Source organism: Zonotrichia albicollis, chromosome 5, assembly GCF_047830755.1.
Source record: "Zonotrichia albicollis isolate bZonAlb1 chromosome 5, bZonAlb1.hap1, whole genome shotgun sequence".
In the NCBI taxonomy this organism is placed as follows: domain Eukaryota; kingdom Metazoa; phylum Chordata; class Aves; order Passeriformes; family Passerellidae; genus Zonotrichia; species Zonotrichia albicollis.
Window position 1 is genome coordinate 70894336 of NC_133823.1, and position 19233 is coordinate 70913568.

The 19233-nt window shown below is 39.6% G+C and overlaps 1 protein-coding gene across 1 annotated transcript in view; it reads right to left on the reverse strand.

The window, feature by feature from the left end:
• Nucleotides 1-19233, reverse strand: part of AFG2A (AFG2 AAA ATPase homolog A) — a 161372-nt gene that overhangs the window by 97801 nt on the left and 44338 nt on the right. Inside the window, 1 exon segment of the mRNA XM_074542018.1 lies at nt 15387-15513. Within this exon segment, the coding sequence (XP_074398119.1) occupies nt 15387-15513 (127 nt within the window).

The window sequence follows — 19233 nt, forward strand, 5'->3', positions numbered from 1 at the left end:
ACAATTTTCCCTTTATGCTTTACTACAGCCAATTCCAGCCAGAATAACATAAAGCAAAGAAACAGAACCATTGCAGAGCTGTCATTTAAAAACACAGATTTTTAAAAGGCTTTAGGGGTATCATTTATGAAACACAAAGAGATTTCCTTCTTTAGCAGTGTTCCAACACATTACTCTTTCGTGCTTACTCCAAGACATGAATACACTTGTCTGAAATGTCAGTGAGGTATTTATACAAAGGCAACTCTTCAGAAACCTATTATTGTGAATACAAAACAGGAAGTACAGTAATTCCACCAGTATATGTTAAATAATGCTCAGTATAAACTGTGCTCTTCAATTAATAGGCAGTGTTAATCCCTCCAGGGAAAAGGGAGATGTGAAGTGTGAACTGAAAATACTGACTCATGATAAAACCTGTGAGTATTTCTCCCACAAAATGTTTTGTTTTGTTAGCTTGTTTTCCATTAGGGGGATTTTCTCCCTCTCCCCTCCTAACAGCAGACAGGAGAAAACAGAAAATAGAATTTGCAATGTAAATGAAAAAAAAACCCAAAAAACTACAGGTCAAAGTTCAATGACATTGTAAAGTGAAAAACATGAAAATATAATGAAGTAATAGTACAATAAATGTATAATGATACCTCAAACCCTACAACTCCTTTCAGTTCTCATGCTTTCAGTAACTAAGCTTTGGAATAACTGTGTTACATGGAAGGTGCAGCTCTAGCAAACTACTCCATTGACAACTTAAATACAGCTGTACTGCTTTTCAAGTGTCAAACTACTTAGAATAGTATCTAAATAAAAAGGCCATATAATACTGAACAATCTTCAGCCACTTAGCTGATCTTCCACCAAAAAATAATTAAACTACAAGTAGAAAGTTAAAAAAAAAAAATCTTTCTTTTTAAGCATTAACCACCATGAATTAAAGAAACTTATGGTTTTTATGAAAAAAAACCAAACTAATTAATAACACATACTCCAAAGTAAGACAGACAGTCCAGGTGTAAAATTTAAGCTCTTTCCTTACACATGTACAATAAGAAAATATTTTAAAATAGACTCATCTCTAAAAGACTAGTGAGACAACCTAATCAGCAGTTTGCTCTTCCTCAAAACATTCACAGATGTTTAAAAAAAAAAATCAAACTCAAGAGCTTCCCAAGTCCAATGACCTGAAACAGCCTCTGCAAATCTCAGACAGAGAGAAATCAAAGCTTCTCTTTTCTAAGGTCTGACAAGCCTGTATCTATTTACAGATGTGTAAGAACATCTCTTCTGACACAACTCTGCCACAGAGTCTCTCTTCCTCCTCACTTTCTCCCACAGGCACCGGATTTGGAAATCTCTGTGCAAGCTAAGAGATGGAACTTTGGTTTGACTGCCATCTGCTGATCCCAAGTTTTGGGAACCTGGAGAGTAATTTAAAAACATGTGCACAAAACTTTCAAAATGCTCAGTGTTTCTTCTTCCAGTTCTTGGTAACAAATAAATTAGATAACTAGAGATAACAGGTGTCTTTGTTTAAAGAAATACAATTAGACCAAGTGTCCAGATATTTAGCATCCTTTCGCTGATTTTCAGATTAGCAGACACAGAAAATTCAATAATTTCATGTGCATGAATAAAATGACTATTGAAACAAAGCATGTCATGCCCAGGACCATTGTGATAGTAAGAAACAGAATCAGGTTCAACAGCTGCTCCTTACAGAATAGGGAATCACATTTGAGGCAACTATGAAAAAACCCAAGGAAAATACAGAATAACAACAGACTAGCTTTACATTCTTCCACAAGGGAGATCACCACAACAACCCATTTTACCACAAAAATACTCAAAATTATAAAAAGTCTTTGTTCCATCATACCCCAATAAAACACATGCACAAAAGAAAGCAAATTCATCTTCAAGATCCTGACATTTGTTGTTCCTCCAAGATAACAGACACTTGGTCAAGGACTGAATGATGTGGATACACCAACCACCTCTTTGGAAGAGAACACATTGTGGATGAGGACAGGACTTGAAGTGTGGTTTTTCTTAACCCAGAATGTTTTTTATCAGTACAAGCCAACATTTAGATCGCTACGGCTCAAAGCTGAAATTGAAGCAGCAAGATTTACTCTCGTGTTCCACACAAAAACATTTCTCCTGGCAAACCCAGCTTCATGTGGTGCACCTACAGAAGATGCAGCCTGCCCATGTGCAGGAAGTTATCAGCCCAGGGCATCAGGCTGAGAAAGCACTGGGTCCATTCTCACTCTCTCCCTCATCTCTGCTGAGGTGGGAGAACTGTATCCCACCATAAGCTTTTTCTCAGTATTTTTCCTTCAGCAAAACTTTGTTCTTTCACCCCATTATTATATGAGGAAAAGTAGAAAAAACAAGTGGTTCTATTAGTAATTTGGGTATAATATATAAATATGTTATATAAACAGACAATGTTAAAGCTCAAGGGGTGCCAAAACAAGGCTTGTTTCAGCCCTGTTTCTATGCATGGTGTATTTCTGCTTAATCAGATATTGACTTTAGTCACCCTTTCCTAGTTTCTATAATTCCAGTTCTGCAGACATTCAAATCCACACTGAGCTTTACAGTAAAGCATATACATAAATGATTCCAGTGTCAGAAAGAAATGGAATCCTCAGCTGACAGGAAAAGAAAATTGTTTGAGTATGAAGGAGTTCCAGGTTAAGATCTTTTGCATTAGTATTTTTATGAGAGGAAGACCCACGTAAATAAAATGTTAACCCATGGAAATCCTACCACAGAAGAAAAACAAAAAACCAAAACAAAACAGGCTGCCATTAGAATAATGAGTTTGCATTTCTCATTTTGTCAGGTGGCAAGCCAGGTACACAAATTCTGGAGATTCTGAATCAAACCACAACTTTTCTTCTCTTAGTACATTACTAATTAAAATGATTTCTTTCCAAATGTCTTCACTGTCTCAGAAGGTTAATGGTTCCAATTAATGTTTTTCCTTTTCTAAGAGCCCACATTATTTATGTTCTGTCACAGCATTGCTGGCAGATGACGTCAAAATATGCCTTTGTTGTGGAAATGTGTCTGCTTAAACAGTTTCTTTATTTGTGATGTGGCATCTCCTGTAAAACATACTCTGTTTTCACATGAAAAACAAAGGCAGGACAGAGTCCTATTATCTACAAAGCCAGTAAATGGTCTTGTACAAATCTTGCACATGACCTAGAGCCTTCACTGGTAGCTTCTCTCCTTTCCCTGCTCTCTTTGCTGGAAAGTAACTAAAAAAAAAAAAAATTAACCCAAAAAGGAGAAAACACAAGCCTTCCCCTTCAGCCATAATGCTGAAATCCTTTCACACGCAGTGGGGTCGCACAGAGGGAAAACTTTTGAGCTCTGTGAATGTTAATCAGCAATTTCTGGAGAAACAGTGACAGAACTGCACCTAATGCCTCAATTACAGCGCCTACAGCAATTACAGCTCTTCCACTTTGTTTCCATCACTCTTGCTCACGATGCACAGAGGAGACAGAGGCCTTCAATAAGAAGGTGTCAGTCTTCTACAGGCAGTACACTTCCAGAAGTGCAGCAAAGAGCTGCAGCCTATTTCCATGTCAATGATTCAGGCACAGACTATTTCCATGTCACTAATTTTTTGTAGTCTTCAACCCCTTGGCAACACTTTTATCTGGAGAGCAGGCAGACAGTTGAAGCAACAGGATAAAATCCTCCCTGCTGATACACAGAATCAAACCATCACCAAGAGTGACACCCTCTGAAGCCAATCCTTCTGGGTGAAGAATAAGGTTTGTACTGCAGCCCCCCTGGGAAATGTATTGTTTCTAAGTACAGGTGGGGAAGCTCAGAGGAGCGCAAGGAATAGGAATCAACAGGGAAATCTAGGATGAAGTCAAGTTACATTTCCTCACACCCACTCAAATGGAATTGTTTAGTGCATGGAGACAACAGAGAAGCTCAGATATCAGATCAAAGTAGTACTTAAGCACTAAAACAGGTATTTAAAGACTTTAACACACTTCAGCATTAAATGCATGAAAGAACAGTGTTTCGATTTTATATATGTAAAAAAGAGAATTTTGTAAGCTCGCAGAGGGTATTTACATTCCTCAATAAAACTAAAATAAATGGCCATTTTATAGGTGCAGGAACATGTTCCAAGGTGTGTGTTTGCCAATTACACACACCCCACATGCTGACTGATGAACACACACACCCTGGCGTGTGTTCTTGCTTACATAGCTCACGTGCCTCCCTGTTAAGTAATGGAATAAGACTTGCCCTGCAAACTGGCTAACGCCGCCTCTCCTTGCTCAGTGACTTCTGCAGAAGGCATTCACCACTAAGAAAAACAACTTCTGAAGCACAGCTAAGATCTCTGCAGCCTGAAGAGGACTCACTCTTGTCTGCAAGAACCAAGGCTGTGATCCCTCCATTTTCTGTGCCACTCTCAGGAGCGCATTCCCCCAGAATGGGGGGGCTGGCACTCAGCACTTTTCCTGGGCATTGCTGCCTGCTGTAAAGACACAGCCCTCCTTACAGACTGCTTTTTTTCCCACCACCTCGTAAACCTCAAGGACTGCCTGTTTCACTGTTCTCCTCTTTATAAACAGATAGGCAGGTTTAGGCTCTCCACACATGTACATGTTTAGGCTCTCTCCATGTACGCTGTTACACAGAGAAACTTCTTTCAGAATGATCAATCTCTAAGTTTTTTGTTTTTTTGTTTTTTTTTTTTTTTAATTTTTGCTTTGCTTCTGCTTGCTCATTTTGTACCCAAACGTGCACCAAAACCACTGCCAGGCTTCCTGTTCTTCTCCCTCTCCTTCTCAGAACCAATAAACAACAGTGCAAAGGAATACAAATTCCCCCAAGTTCGTTATATTGTGTGATGCTTTATCTCTCATTCCTCTGCTTCTCTGTTTTCAGTAAGAGTCCAACTGTGCTTGTCAGGATCTGTCTGTAGATAACAGCATGCACTGGCAGGGGAGAGGCCTTTCCTGTTACCTCTCCATTGCAACACAGTACAGACCCCTTCATCTCCATCTGTTTTTCCTGTATAAAATTTACACCTCCTTTATGAGGTTTAATACCAGAGAAATTACATCATATAGGAGCCATAATTTCTAATGATGGTGTTATTCAAAGAAACAGGGATGAAGACTGATGGTAAAGAACTGTCCAAGACTCTCAGGAGACAGCAATTGGATAACATTCAATGTAAGTAAAAGCAAAGCACCAAACATGGGAAATTCAATATTCTCTTCATAAATAAACAGATGTGCCATGAGATGAATCATTACCACTTCTCGTCTTAATAGACAGTGATGAAAACTCCAGTTTGGCTCTTGGCAGCAGTCAAAAAAGCATTTCTGGCATTAAAAATTCAGGACTGTTAATAAAAGGGTAAAGATCAGACCAGAAAACATCGTTGTGCACCACACAAACCCATGTTGCACCTCGGTCCCCTGCTCTGCAAAAGGATGTAACAGATCTGGAAGAGGTTCAGAGGAGGGCAGCAAGGATGATCAAAGGCACAAGCCAGTTTCTGTTTAGGAATAGCTGACTCTCCTCTCATTCTGCATGGAACAATATCACACGACCAAAACCTCTGCTAAAAAGGGCAGTTCCCAAAATTATCTTTTCCCGTGCCTGACTGGGAAGAGTACCTCAAGAAGATGCTGTAATCAAAGTACTGCTTTAAAGTGCATTCAAAGCACATATACCTGGTTTATGCTTCTCTGTAGCACAAAACTTCACTTGCCATGGAGCAAATACACATACATTAAAAAAAAAGGAAGAAGTGACTACACCCTCTTTAATTGAATTCCTCAGCTAGGTAAGAATAGGTCATATATGACCCCCAAAAGAAGCAGTCACTTCAGGTTTCCAGAACTGCTGAGTCCCACCTGGCACTGCTCAATCAAAATATTCATTAAACTTCCAGACCCTTTGCTCTCAATCACCTTGTCATTTACATGTTTTTCTAGGTTATCCCAAAAATATATCACAAGTTGTCCTGAGTCTGAGCTAACTCTTACAGATGCCCATACATGGAACCACACAGCCTAAAACACACCCAAAATCTCATTATTATGCATATCCAATCCAACCCTGAGGTACCCAGTGCTCTAGCAGTCATTCACCAAGTTTGCACTGTTTATAGCAGATGTTAACTAACATCTCACATGGACATGGAGAGCCCTAGCTCTGCACTTCAGTTCACATCAATCCTTCCACACTCCTTATGAAATGATCCATTATTAATCAGTCACCTCCAGATCGCTCCCTTTCCTCCTGTGCTACATTGTTCCACTACCACATTCAGCTTTATGTCAAGAATTGAACTAAGTTCTTAGAGAAAGAGCCTGTCTTTCCTGAACAAACCTATTGTTTTTCAGTGTTACATATACTGCACAGGAATGGTATTTCCATTCATCCCCAAAACTATGTGCAGCACATGTGCAAGACATCCAGCTTTCATCACGGATGGAGCAAATAGAATTTAAAGCTGGATCTCCTCTAACACAATAAAAAATTTCTAAAAATCAGCTCTTGGAAATTCTGATTGTGATCTCCTATTTTTCCTTCTCCCCACAGAAATTTCACAAAGAAATGGTTCTAACCAACTGAAAGGATTAATGATGGTATCTAATATCTATGAAGAACATTAAATAAAAAATTACTAAAATTCTTACTGAGAAACAAGTGCATAGCACCTAATCCCTAAATTCAGCTGTTCTTTAGAGTCTTTTACTGATGTAAAGAGCTTGGCTGTATTTCAGCTTGCTCATTATAAAGTTCTGAGCTTTCCTAAACCTAAAATGAGAAGTGAAAAGTTCACAATCTTTAAGAGTGCAACCAAATAGTGGCACTGTGTGCCGGCCACCTCATCCTCCCAAGCTGCCCTTGGTTCTGACTGACACCAAACCAGTGACCTGTACAAAGCCAGGCCTCCTGTTTCACCCTTTTTACTGGAACAGCTCCCTCTCCTATTAGGGGAAAGATAACTATCAACAGTTAATATAGAAGTCACTCAACATTTTATATTATAAAATAATTTATTTAGTAGCTTATGCTATTCTGAGCTTTGACCTTCTTGTCCTTTCCAAGCTGGCTGGCTGCCTTAGACTGATTTGTTTTGTAATGCTCCAGTCAAAACATTTCAGCTGTTGCATGAGAAGGAGACCAGGAAAAATGTAGTTTTATTTACAGTTCTTAAAAAATTAATAAAAATAAAACTCTTTCACCCTAACCTTTGGAGAGAGGTCTTGAGACCTGACCACATTACAGAGGGCTTGAAACATCTCAATTTGAAAAGGCTTTGTGAAGCTTCTTGACATTTTGTAGATACCTTTTCCAACTTTTGCCTGCTCAAAGACTGATCCTACCAAGGCTCAAGGAGTCTGCAGCCCATACTGGATTTAGGCTCCCAAAATGACTGCAGAGAGTGGTTTGAACACAGTCAGGCAAAATGAGAAAGAAGGCACCCAGAATAAAAAGCCTGACATTAAGAGAAAACACATTGAAAAGCAAGAGTCTGGATAGTGGGGCGAAAGCACTCCTTTGTTGTCAGAAAATATCCTGGATAACAGGCAAAAGTCCCATTCCTGTACAGCAGACCCCACAAAAAAAAAAAAAAACAAACAAAACAAAACAAAAAAACCCATAAAGCATTAAACAAAGGAGCTTAATATTGTCAATTTATCACATATATCAAATAAACAAGTTTTTTGTGGCAGACCCAGATCCTGTACTGCTGATAACCACAAAGATCTCAGTATGACACAAAACAATGAAACCTGATAATTCTCCCCCAGAAACTAGTGATGGTTCATCTGATTTTAAACAGTGTTAATCAGAACCCTCAAAAGCAAGGAAATGTGAGTATTAAGGTAATTAAAGTAGAGGCAATCATAATGACTTGCAAAAATAATTTTCTAAATGAAGGCAATTTAATTAATCATGCACAATGCACACATCTTTAATTAACGTAAACAGAGCCTGCATTACGATGCACACACTGAATGAAGATTGCAGCCAGTTCTTAACTCATGAGTGCTTGACAAACACAACATCCTCTATAATGCTATTTTAATATAGCATACACAAAAAGCTGGACAAACACTGTGCATTTTGCATCCACAAAGAGGAAAGCTGGGCAGAAGACCAAGTGCAAAGCAAGCTCTAAATGTGTCTGTGGCTACAGCCCAAACACCCTAACTGCAGCCCTTCCTCAAGCTGCTGCAGCTCTCAGTATTACACTGACATCCCTCCCAGCGTCACTCCTGTAAATATTTAAAACCCAAGGCTGTTTGGAATGTCTCTCCTTTAACTGCTATCACCACCCTAATGAAGCTAATTAAATATAACCGAGACTCATGCCATCCAGCACACCGACTGTGCAATATAGTGCCATAGTGCCTTGCTGCACTTTTTTTCTCTGCCCTCTCTCTACTTTGCTGTACAGGTACATTGCACTTAGTCATAAAATCAGTGTTACTTCTCTAGATCAAGTTTTTTGCTTTGTTACTAAACCAACATGAAGAATAGGCTTGACCTAACCCAACTCTGAGGAATTTACACCTACTCTGTGTGTACTGCTTACATGCCCTTCATTTTTAGAGGTGTTATTCATTTTAACCCCAGATGTTCTCACGCTATCTTAAAATACAGCATGATTTTCATGTCACTGTTAAAAAAAAACATAAACAAAAGTAACAAAACAAAAAACCACAAACCTCCAAAACCACACCTGCTACCACAGTTACAGACTCATTGAACCAGGACAGCATTTACACAGCAGACATGAACCAAGAGCCTTTCCAAGTTCCCACTGTGTACAGAGGCTGGCTAGCACCCTGTGTACCTTAGCTGGACTGTGTGACCTCCAGGCAGGAGGGCTGAGTAAGAACAAACTTTGGCTCATGGCCTTCACCTTTCCATCTCTGGAATGAAATAAATACACGTTGATACCTTGAAGGAAATGTTCTGGCATGTGCTGCAGGGAAGTTTATAAAAGTATAAGTGATGCTAAAACACACCAGTGAGCTGATGCAAGGAATGCTCTCTGCTGTAAACAACAAGAGAAGCGTGAATTGACTCTTCTGTTCTATTTGAAGTAAAACTATTATATTTTTACATATACTGTCTAAATGTATGTTTTCACAGACAAAATAAAGCCAACTTGTCCTGGCCCTATAGTATATCAGCTAAAGGAGAAAATATGCAGACCAACAAGTTTTCCCTCCAACCTTTCTTTTCAGGCAAGTAATAAATCTTGAGTGAAAAAGTCACTGTGCTCTTCAGCTGTCACCACTAAGATTTTGTTTTTAAAACCATAGCAGCCTTAAGGCTGATTTACTACTCAGCCCTCCACACTCTGACAATCGAATAGTTGGAAACAAAAATCACTTTTGCACACCTGGAAATATTTTATTTGCTGTGCTCATGAGAAAACAAAGTTTTCATCTGTGAGGAAGGAGGCGGAGGGGAAGGGAGACAGGGAGATTCAGGTGAATCTTAAAACCTGATTCTTGACTTAAAGAGATACAAATATATAGATTTGAACTCCAAAACTACCGCTGCACACTAAGAGTGGTGAGGATCTTTAGAAACCATGGATTCTCTATGTAAACCAGCCTCAAAATCTGGAGGTCTCAACCCCCTGAAAGCCTCAGCCAGTAAACAACACTGCTCATCAACTGCATCGATTCAGCCATTTCAGTTTAGCAGGTGAAAAAAAAAAATGTGAAAACTTCTCAATAATTTCACTTCACTCTTTTGCTGTTTTTTTTTAAGTAAAGGTAATAAGCTTCTAATCACCCTAAAGTGTAAAGATCTGATATTAATAAAGGGAAAGTTGAACCTCTAAAAAACTTCCCAGAGCACCTCTTTGTCCCAGTCAGAGTTGCAAGTTTATGAAAATTAAGAGGAAAAACTCAAACACATACCAGAGAAAACCAATTGATGGAAAATGTGATGGTGCCAAAATTGTGAACGTATTTTAGAATATCTGATCCTCTTTTCAGTGTCACATAGTTTGATATTATTTTTCCCTAAAGCTTCATTTTCTGAAAATTTATTATATGCTCCAGAACAATCTTGTCTTCAAAAGAAATCCCACATCTTCTGTTATTTCAAAGAGTCATACTTGCACCTGGACAAGATGATGTAAATGCTCTAGGTGCTGGCTGACTGAAAAGGAGACCCACAAAATCTCACTCACTGTTTTTAATCCCAGGGTTTTACAAGAATATGAGGAGTGTCCTTTGACAAGCAGGGAGCCATTTCAGCATTTAAAGTAAAAAAATAATAATTAAAGGTTCAGCAGTGTGGAGAGATGTGGTGATTTGCATTCCCATACTTCAGTTCCTATTCCGAAATACTGCATCACAAGAGGTGGGAAAGTTAAATGTTCCTGCACCATTTCCTTCTAAAAAGCACCCAATCTTTGGTCCCCTGTCCTCCAAATCTGGATGAAATCTGCACTGCTGAGAAATGGCAGCAAGAGACTTATCCCCCTTTCCTTACTCTGCTCATTCCCTACCCCTGCAAGACACATGATGGATTATTGCCTTCTAACTGTACAGTCCTGTACAACACCTGGGAAAACCAAAATCCTACCAAGCCAGACTTGGAACCCAGGGATAACCTTTAGTGAGATGTATCTGGGCAAAACAGAAATCACCAACAGGCAAATATGTAAAAAACAGGAGAATGTGTGAGGTGGTACTGAAGTAAGATTGTGCCACTGCATCACCTGCTTTGTAACAGCACGTACACATTTCCAGACAATAAGGAATAAATGTGCAAGATACTTCCCTATTCCTTTTAACCTGTAAAACTGCAAACTTAAATATCTGAATTTCTTCCATGAGCCTTCAGAATGAGTGAACTTTGATGTTTTTAAAGAGGAAAGATTATTCACTTTTGCTGCAGGCAAGAAATTATAATTTCTTTACTGATTCTGCCAAATGGTTCTATCATGCATTTTTTTATTATCATCAAAACAAGCCATTTTAAATTAAGATTGTCCCATAACTACATAGTAATCAACATTTTGAGGGGCAGATCAATTTGATAAATCCCTGCTTGATTTCTCTGCCCAGAAGACTCCTCCAAATCCAACTGAAGCATGAGGGAAGGGAGTTTCGCTCCCTTTCCTCACGCTTGGCAGTTTCTAGGAAGAATATCAGCTGCAGTTCTGTTTTACTTTGTTAATGCACCCAGAACAGAAAACTCAGTGTTATTCACATGACTCTTAAATAAGCTAATTTCAAAGACAGTGGTTAATAGAATGAAGTCAACAAAGCTTATATAAGGAGCAGCAAAACTTGCAGGTGATGGAAGAGGAAAAAAGTAAGGAGGAAGGCTAGGGAGCAGGAAGTTTTTAAAAAGCAAAATAAACATGCAAAAGGAGGTGGGAAAAATCCCCTGCACCAGCACAATATTCAAAATACATGTTTTTATAGCAACAAGCAGGATGGTTGGAAACGGGGAGCCAAGCACTGCCCTCCTGTGCTAACAAAGCATTTGCAAAGGTTCAGCTCTTCAGTATTCTGGTACCAGGACAGCTTCCAGTTTCAACTACACTGAAGCTCATGAATGCAGACAAAATCCAGACCATCATCAATCTGGAGACAATGGGCAATGCTGACAGCACAGCCTGCCATTAATCTTCATTTGTCCTATCACATCCTGTCATTCTTATGCAAATAGCATATTTGAGGATACTCTTTTCTGCACCCCAAGATAAGGAGAAGTGAAGCTGTCAGGAGCACCAGGATGTCACCCTGTACCACGGGCCATCCCTTCACTCAGTGCCTCACCTCGTGTTTTACATCACAGCTAAAGTGTTTGACATTCAAATGGGAGCCAGCAGGAGGGAAAACCAACGTGCATATTGCTTCCTGTGCTAAAACATTCACCGAGGTCCCTGGGGATCTGACAGTCTCCTTTTTTTCCCAATGTACCCTTGCTAATGGAGTTTGAAATGCTGTTTAAGAGCAGGGGGAAAAAAAGATATCTGCATGGGTAGGTAATGATACCAATTCACCCTTTTTACATCAGAAGTAAGCCCAGCACTAAAAAAAGCAAAGTTCCACAGGCTCCACTGAGAAAAGGAAAAAAAGGGCACGCGAATCCTGAGGAGTTGGTATAGGTTTTCTGCCATGGAAATCTGTCACAGCACACCTGAAAACTTGTTCACATGTATGTCTGGACAGAATATTTCACTTCAAGCTGAGCAATTTATACACAGGGTTCAAAAAATGTTATGTAGGGATGAGTGATCTCTCATTAGGACAACTGATGCATAGGAAAATACAAACAGGCTTTGAATCATAAGCAGGTCCATAAAGTTACTGCTACATATTTTAGGTATGAAAAATCACTCCTGAGTGGGTAAGTCACTAAAACCAAAAGGCAGTTTTTCCAGTTATTGCTCATCAATTCTGCTTATAGAATGAAGAAGAAAAGGAAAGATTTTACTATTATTACTGACTCAGAGTGTTTTGTTTCTGTATCACTTTCAAAGAATGTTCAGAACATCTTGTTCCAGAATATTTCCCTTCCAAGAGAAATCACTTTCTGTACCATACATGGCTGAAAACAGTACGTGCTGGGTTTGTATTCTTACAGAAAACAGAAACTATTCCAAAGTCTCCCCAGCATCACATGAATGAGATGCAAAGCAGCTGAGACACAAACACGAGACACAACTTTAGGATGCAGTATTATTTCAATACAATCATGACATCTTAGAGAAATAAGTTATTAATAGGCATCTGTGACAAGCCCAAACAAGTTTCTCATTACGCATAACTTTGTATAAAGCGTGACTCAAATCTATTCACTCTCCAAAAGCAATGTACTGTAGTGTTTGCAGGGATAATGAAGTCTGCACTAGGCTCTGGGGAATACCCTTACATTTGATATCCCCACGTGCTGTTTGCAAATTACAAGAGATTAATCATCACATCATTGTCAGTTAAGCAGGAGGCACATAAATTAAAATGCTGGATGGATTGTTACCAATTTTGCAGGCATAGAAGCCTTAGAAACACACATTCCTCAAGGATTTCTTGATTTGAAAACTGAAGAATAGTCACAAAAAAGCATTGCAGACATTTTCCCAGCCTTTGGAAGTAGAGAACAGAAACTGCATTGCACTTTAATACCATATGTAAAAGTCATATCCTCAAAAATTACTATATAATCACCATACCTACCTATGCAAACAAGACATTCACTTTTTGACATGCATAACTATTTCCATATAAAATATTAATTTAACAAATTCTTACCTTCACAAAGGGGTCACCAATTACAGAGTAAACTAAAACCCCTACTGAAAGATTTCCCATTAGTGAAGTACAAATGCTTTCTGGTATCATCATCTTTCTTTCAGGAAAGGCAAAAAGTACAACTCATGGTACAGCCTGTCTGGTCTGGATAACAGAACTGTGTTGTTCATTCTTAAAAGTTCACTATTCCCATAAAATTCATATGTACAGAATACATTACATTTTTATGCAACATGTCAAAATGAAAACTTTCATTCCCAGGCTAAGAGGTCTGTATTTACATCTGGAGTGATGTACGTACAACACACAGTAACTTAGGTTCTACCCTAAAGTCCTCTGTGTTGCAGGGTGGCACCCTTAACTCACGGTAGTTTTGTTCCAATATTGCCAGTATTTCAAATAAAACCCAATATATGAGAAACCAGTGTTCACCATGTGCCCAGGAGAAATCCAGCAAAAGGGAGAATGACATAGAACTCAACTTCCAGGTGGTGATGGAGACAACACAGCAGAATGTTGAACTGACACCAAAAGAAATTTCCCTGCTGTTCAACAACCAGAATGTTTTCAAATTCAGCTTAGTCTTACCCCAAAAAACAGTTACAAAAAAACCCTCCAAACCTGTCACAGCATACATCACAGCTGAGATGGCCACAACACACAGAGTGTCACCATAGAGTATCAGAAGGCTTCAGCCCACACAGAGCAACACCACAGCACTCCAGAAGGCTGCAGCCATCTGCCCTTCTGTCCCTCAGCCCAGCCTTTTATCCCCTCCTGCTGATGCCCTGCCCCTGTGTGCCCTCTGCTCCCTTTGCTGGTTGGGCAGTGCCCTGGGCTCTCCTCACCTTCAATAGCATTCACCTGTCCTGCACAGCTGTGACCAATTAGGGGTGAGGTTTGGCCACAGTCCCCACCCCAATTACCACAAACTGTGTGCCTACACAAATCAATTTGACAAAAGTGAAATCTTAAAAGTTTCAATCTTGCACAAGCACATTTTTCACTGATGAGTTTTATCACCTTTTACTGAAAACTCTTTGCTAGCTCTGCTTTGTCATGGCAGGCTCACAGATAAATGTACAAGTAAGCTCTGAGGAAATCTTTGTCAGGTCTTCATCAGCTGGGTGGCTTCCTTCACTTCAGAGGGGAAGAGGCTGTGTTCTGCAGCCAAAATGCAAGTTCTTCTCAAGACTTCATGTGCATACAAACCATATCTTAAACATATACATTTCACATGTATTTTATGTCTGAATGCTCCAAGAAAAACAGAAAAGACTATTCCAAAACCAGCTTACAATGGGAGATTTAAGAAACTTATAAGAAACTCTAAAAAAGATAAACTTATTTCATTAACATGTCATCAAATTCAATAATGTTGTGAAGGCAAAAAGCTGTGGAATAAAGAATCTTACCAACATTACCAATCATATCTTAAAGGAAATCACTTCAGACTGATCCATCTACTGCACTTAGCTGTGAGAAGGCACCACAGTGGTAAACTGTTTTACAGCAGATTTTCTAGAGGGCTGCTGGGTTGGGTGTGTGCTTGGATGCTTTCTGCAGTAAGTGTTACAACCCTCAAGATTTTACGAACTTGAAATGTTCTTGTCACACCAGCAGAGCTGCCGTGGGATTTGAGGAGAAATTTCCCTGTTTACAGTTGGTAACTGAATTGCTGAGACACTTAATTCTTGAAAGGAAGTAACTAATGAAACCAACCAACTCCAGCAAACTCCTGCATAAACAAACACAACAGAAGCAAAAACCACAGCAGCAGTTTGACAGAAATGTTGCTGCACTAGTTCAATGAGCTTGGCTTAAGGAAAGCTTCTTCTAGGAAACAGATATTTAAGGCTACCATAAAACTTTTTTTTTCTGTTAAAAAATCTGTAGAGAGGGGAAAAAAGTGAGGAACATGAACCATTGCTTTGCCTTGTCTTCATTTCCAACCTTCTACTCTTCATCATTAAGTTGATCAGACAGCAGTTTGGAGAGTAAGAGATGGAACTATACCAAAATGTGGTCTTTTCAAGAGGAACAGGACATAAACAGTGCATCTATTTGTACCTTGTCTATCATGTCCGGTCTGTTTGTGGCTGCCAGGATTGTCACGTCCTTCAGCTGTTCTATCCCATCCATTTCTGTCAGCAGCTGAGCCAAGACACGGTCTGCTACATTCCCAGCACCTGAAGAGCTGATTTACAGAAAAAAATAACAAGTCAAAGCATTATCTTTGCCTTCCTCAAAACAGGAGAAAGGAAAAGATACAATATTTATTTTCGCCTTCACCTTCTGAAATGGCATCAGTGATAAGAAGTGGGTAAAACCAAATCAGAGAATTTGAGTTCCATAGGTTTTCTTGGTATTCAGCAAAGCACCTGAGGTTTGGGATTTTTTTTTTACTTATTGCCCCTTTACAACCATGGAGGTTGTAAAGAACTTACCACAATCTGGATATCTGGAATAAACATTTTAAAGAAAACTGAATTCAAGCCACTTTGACACTAGTCAGACAAACCTTTACTTTTAACACCATCCAAGTAAGAGCTTACACCCCCCTATGCAGTATAAAAAATGAGGCAGTTATGTGTTTTGCAGAGTTGCTCTACATTTTTATATTCTCTCCATCATGTGAGAATAAATTGAGTGTTGACCAACTGCCTCATAATTGCATTGTCAGTCCTTTGACTCAGTTTGTTTTCCAGATACCGGGGAAAAAACCCAACACTAAAAAACTGAAAACTTCAGTTTTAAAATCACCAATATGTGAAAAACCTAAGCAGACAAGCATAAAGTATTCCCTCTGCTGAGAAGGGGCAGGGAAACTGAAGCAGGCTAGGGACAGCAGCTGGAGATTGTACCAAAAATGTGAGTTTTATCCTCCTTTACCAGAAACTGGGAATCCTTCTCCTGGCACACACCAAAACCTCACTGTTTTCCACACAACCTTCCCTGTGGATGGCAGGCACACACCTCCATCATCTTTCACCTATGGTACTGCTCTTCAAGGGCTATCCCCTCTTCTGCTGAACAGGGGAAAGGTTTTACTTCTCTACCCTTAAATCGGCTCTTTTCAATACAATTTTAAAGAAATTGATCTCACCGGTTCTTCTGGATCCCTATAAACCAAGAAGCAAAAAGAAGTCTGATACTTAAAACAAGACCAGGATGGAGATAATTTTTTGATCTCGAATTTTTTGCAAGTCCTTTTCCAAAAGTTTTATTTAAGACTTATATAGATAAACAGGACCTACACACACACAGAAGTGCCATACGATCATCCTGATGTTTTAATTTTCCAAAAAATAAAAATATTAAATGTACTAAAATGTAAGTGATCCAATTATTTCCAGACAGAGAGTGCACAAACACAGTTGTACAGTTATTATCCACATATATTGCTGCAGCACTGCCACCACAGTGATGTCCCAGAGCCAAAGCAACAGTAATGGTTCCATCACTGTTCTACAGCTCCAAATAAATCCCCTAACTTTCCTATCCTACAACCAGTTGTGCAATTTTCCAGAGCACAACAGTGAACTTATCACACCCAGTCTGGAAAACATCTTAAAGGAGCTATAATAAATGTTGGCTAAGAGAGTAAAATATTTAGGTTGCTAAGAAATATTAGAGAAGGGACTTGGGTTACCTGCTTGTCAGATTCTGGAGTTTCTGCAGCCACACTGGAAATTCCCCAGCCATATTTGAGTATTTCTAACATACCCATGGGTCAGAGTCCCACTGATTTAAAGAGGGCTGAGTGTGATAAAACACTTTAGGTGTTGGACATGGATAGCAAATGCTTTTGGAAAGACACACAGCTTAAAGGAAATTAAAATCAACTTTGTAACATTAGCTAGTCTCAGTAGGGATCCAGGCCTCCCATCTTCCATGAGTTTCAATTTTACTCCACTTTATACCCAATAGACTGAGCAAAAGAAAATGCTGAGCAAAAGTAAAAATAATTGTAAAACTGGGACAAAAATGTTAACGTTATTTGAGATGATCTGAAGCTAGAAGACTTTGGAGGAGATGCTAAACTTTTCTTTGTTTCCTTAAAAAAAAAGAAAGAAAAATTTAGTTTTAGAGAGAGGCGGCTAGAACGGATATTACATCTTTCCCCAATATAAACATTTCCCTTACAAGCTTCTGACTAAAAAAAAAAACAAAACAAAACAAAAAAAACAAAACCCACAACACATTAAAGAAGTGTTTATTCTAAGGAAAATCCCCACAGGGAAATGCACTTTGCAAAGACTTCCATGCAATTAGGGCATCATCTGAAAACAGCAGTTAGGCAATCACTCATGGTATAACACAGCTCAAACAATAGCAGGGCTTCTAGAACATTATTAGGGGCTTTATTATTATCGTTTAAAAGTGAATCAAACAATTTTAAAGAATCAAACAATTTTCCATGTGTGCAAAAAATATCAATACCAAAATCAGTATGAAGTGAAGAAGCGCCCGGCTCCTATGACACCACGGATTTCTGATGTCAGTGCTTTTATTTACATAGTTCACTAAGCCATCACACCATTTCAGCACAGCCTACAATAAAATAGCTTTTAACAGGACACCCTATAAAAATCCCAGGCAAGCACAGGGAGAGATCTCTTCCCCAGCTGCTGGGAGCTGCCTCAGAGCCATGGTGAGCTCCAGTGCTGTCCAGGGGTGACAGGCAAGGATGGCATTTTCCATTTTCCCATGTTTTCCCAGCAGGTTCCCAAATGGGCACAGGCAACCTTCATTAAGGCTGCCCGGAGTTTGGATGCAAACAGCAGCCAGAGAAACAAACCATGATGGACCCTGCAGTCCCACAGAGGCACTGCCAAAACCAACCTCCAGCCAAGGGGCTGCCTTGGCCCCCTCCCCTGCCTCCCCCTGACCTCCACACGTTGATGTCACCCTCACAACTGCCTGGAAATGGTCCTCCAAAGGCACGTCCTGGTACAAACTCATTTCCTGTCAACACGCTGCCTGCAAATCCAGGCAGCCAGAGCTAAGCCCCTCACATAATCCATGCAGGGCCATGTGTGTGCACCAGGAGCTGGGGCCCAACCAGAAATACCTCTGAAATAAAAAGTGTGTGAGCAAAGAGGAGCCTGCCTGAGAGTTGCTGGTGCTGCCCTAATCAAATACACGAGGCTATGTGTTGTTTTAATTTTTTGCCAACTGCACTTTATTTACAATCCTCAATGAAGTTTTTAAAGGTAGAGAAGGTCATTACAGCAGTTAGAGACAGAAATCCTCCTCTATGTGGTATTCCAGCTAACCTTGCAAGTGTCCCACCAGTCTCAGACACAGCATGTGCACTCAGCTTGACCACCAGAGAAGATTCCTGAAGCCTGCCAGGTAAGACTCTCCACACTGAATATGAAAGACAAACTTGTTCTTGGTATTTTACTTTGGCTAAAGGCATTCCCAATACACATTTTGGCAGAATAAACCATGTATTCTACAGTTTACCAAAGACTCACAATTAATCTGAATTATTTCTGCCTTTGTCCTGATGGATCAGGAGCACCAGCTCCAAAATCAATATAGCAGGAGAGGGCTCTCCACAGCTTTTATTTCTATCTCCTCTGGCTATATCCAATGACCATTCAAGCCAGCTGGATTCATGTATCAGTGGGCACTAAAATTTCCCCCCTGGACACTTTAAACTACTCTCATACTGCTTCCAGGGGATATAAAAGCAACCACAGCCTGATCCTATCACTACACCAAGGAGTACATACAGTTCACTAGCTTATACAGATCTTCAGGCCAAGAAGATTTTGTTTCCAGACATAACCAGATGTATGAAATCACATTTAAATCTGTTACCCTTCCTGCTATAGGAATTTTTTTGACAGCAACTTCTTGTTTTGTACATTTTACTTATTTAATTTCCTTTCCCCCTCCCCACCCT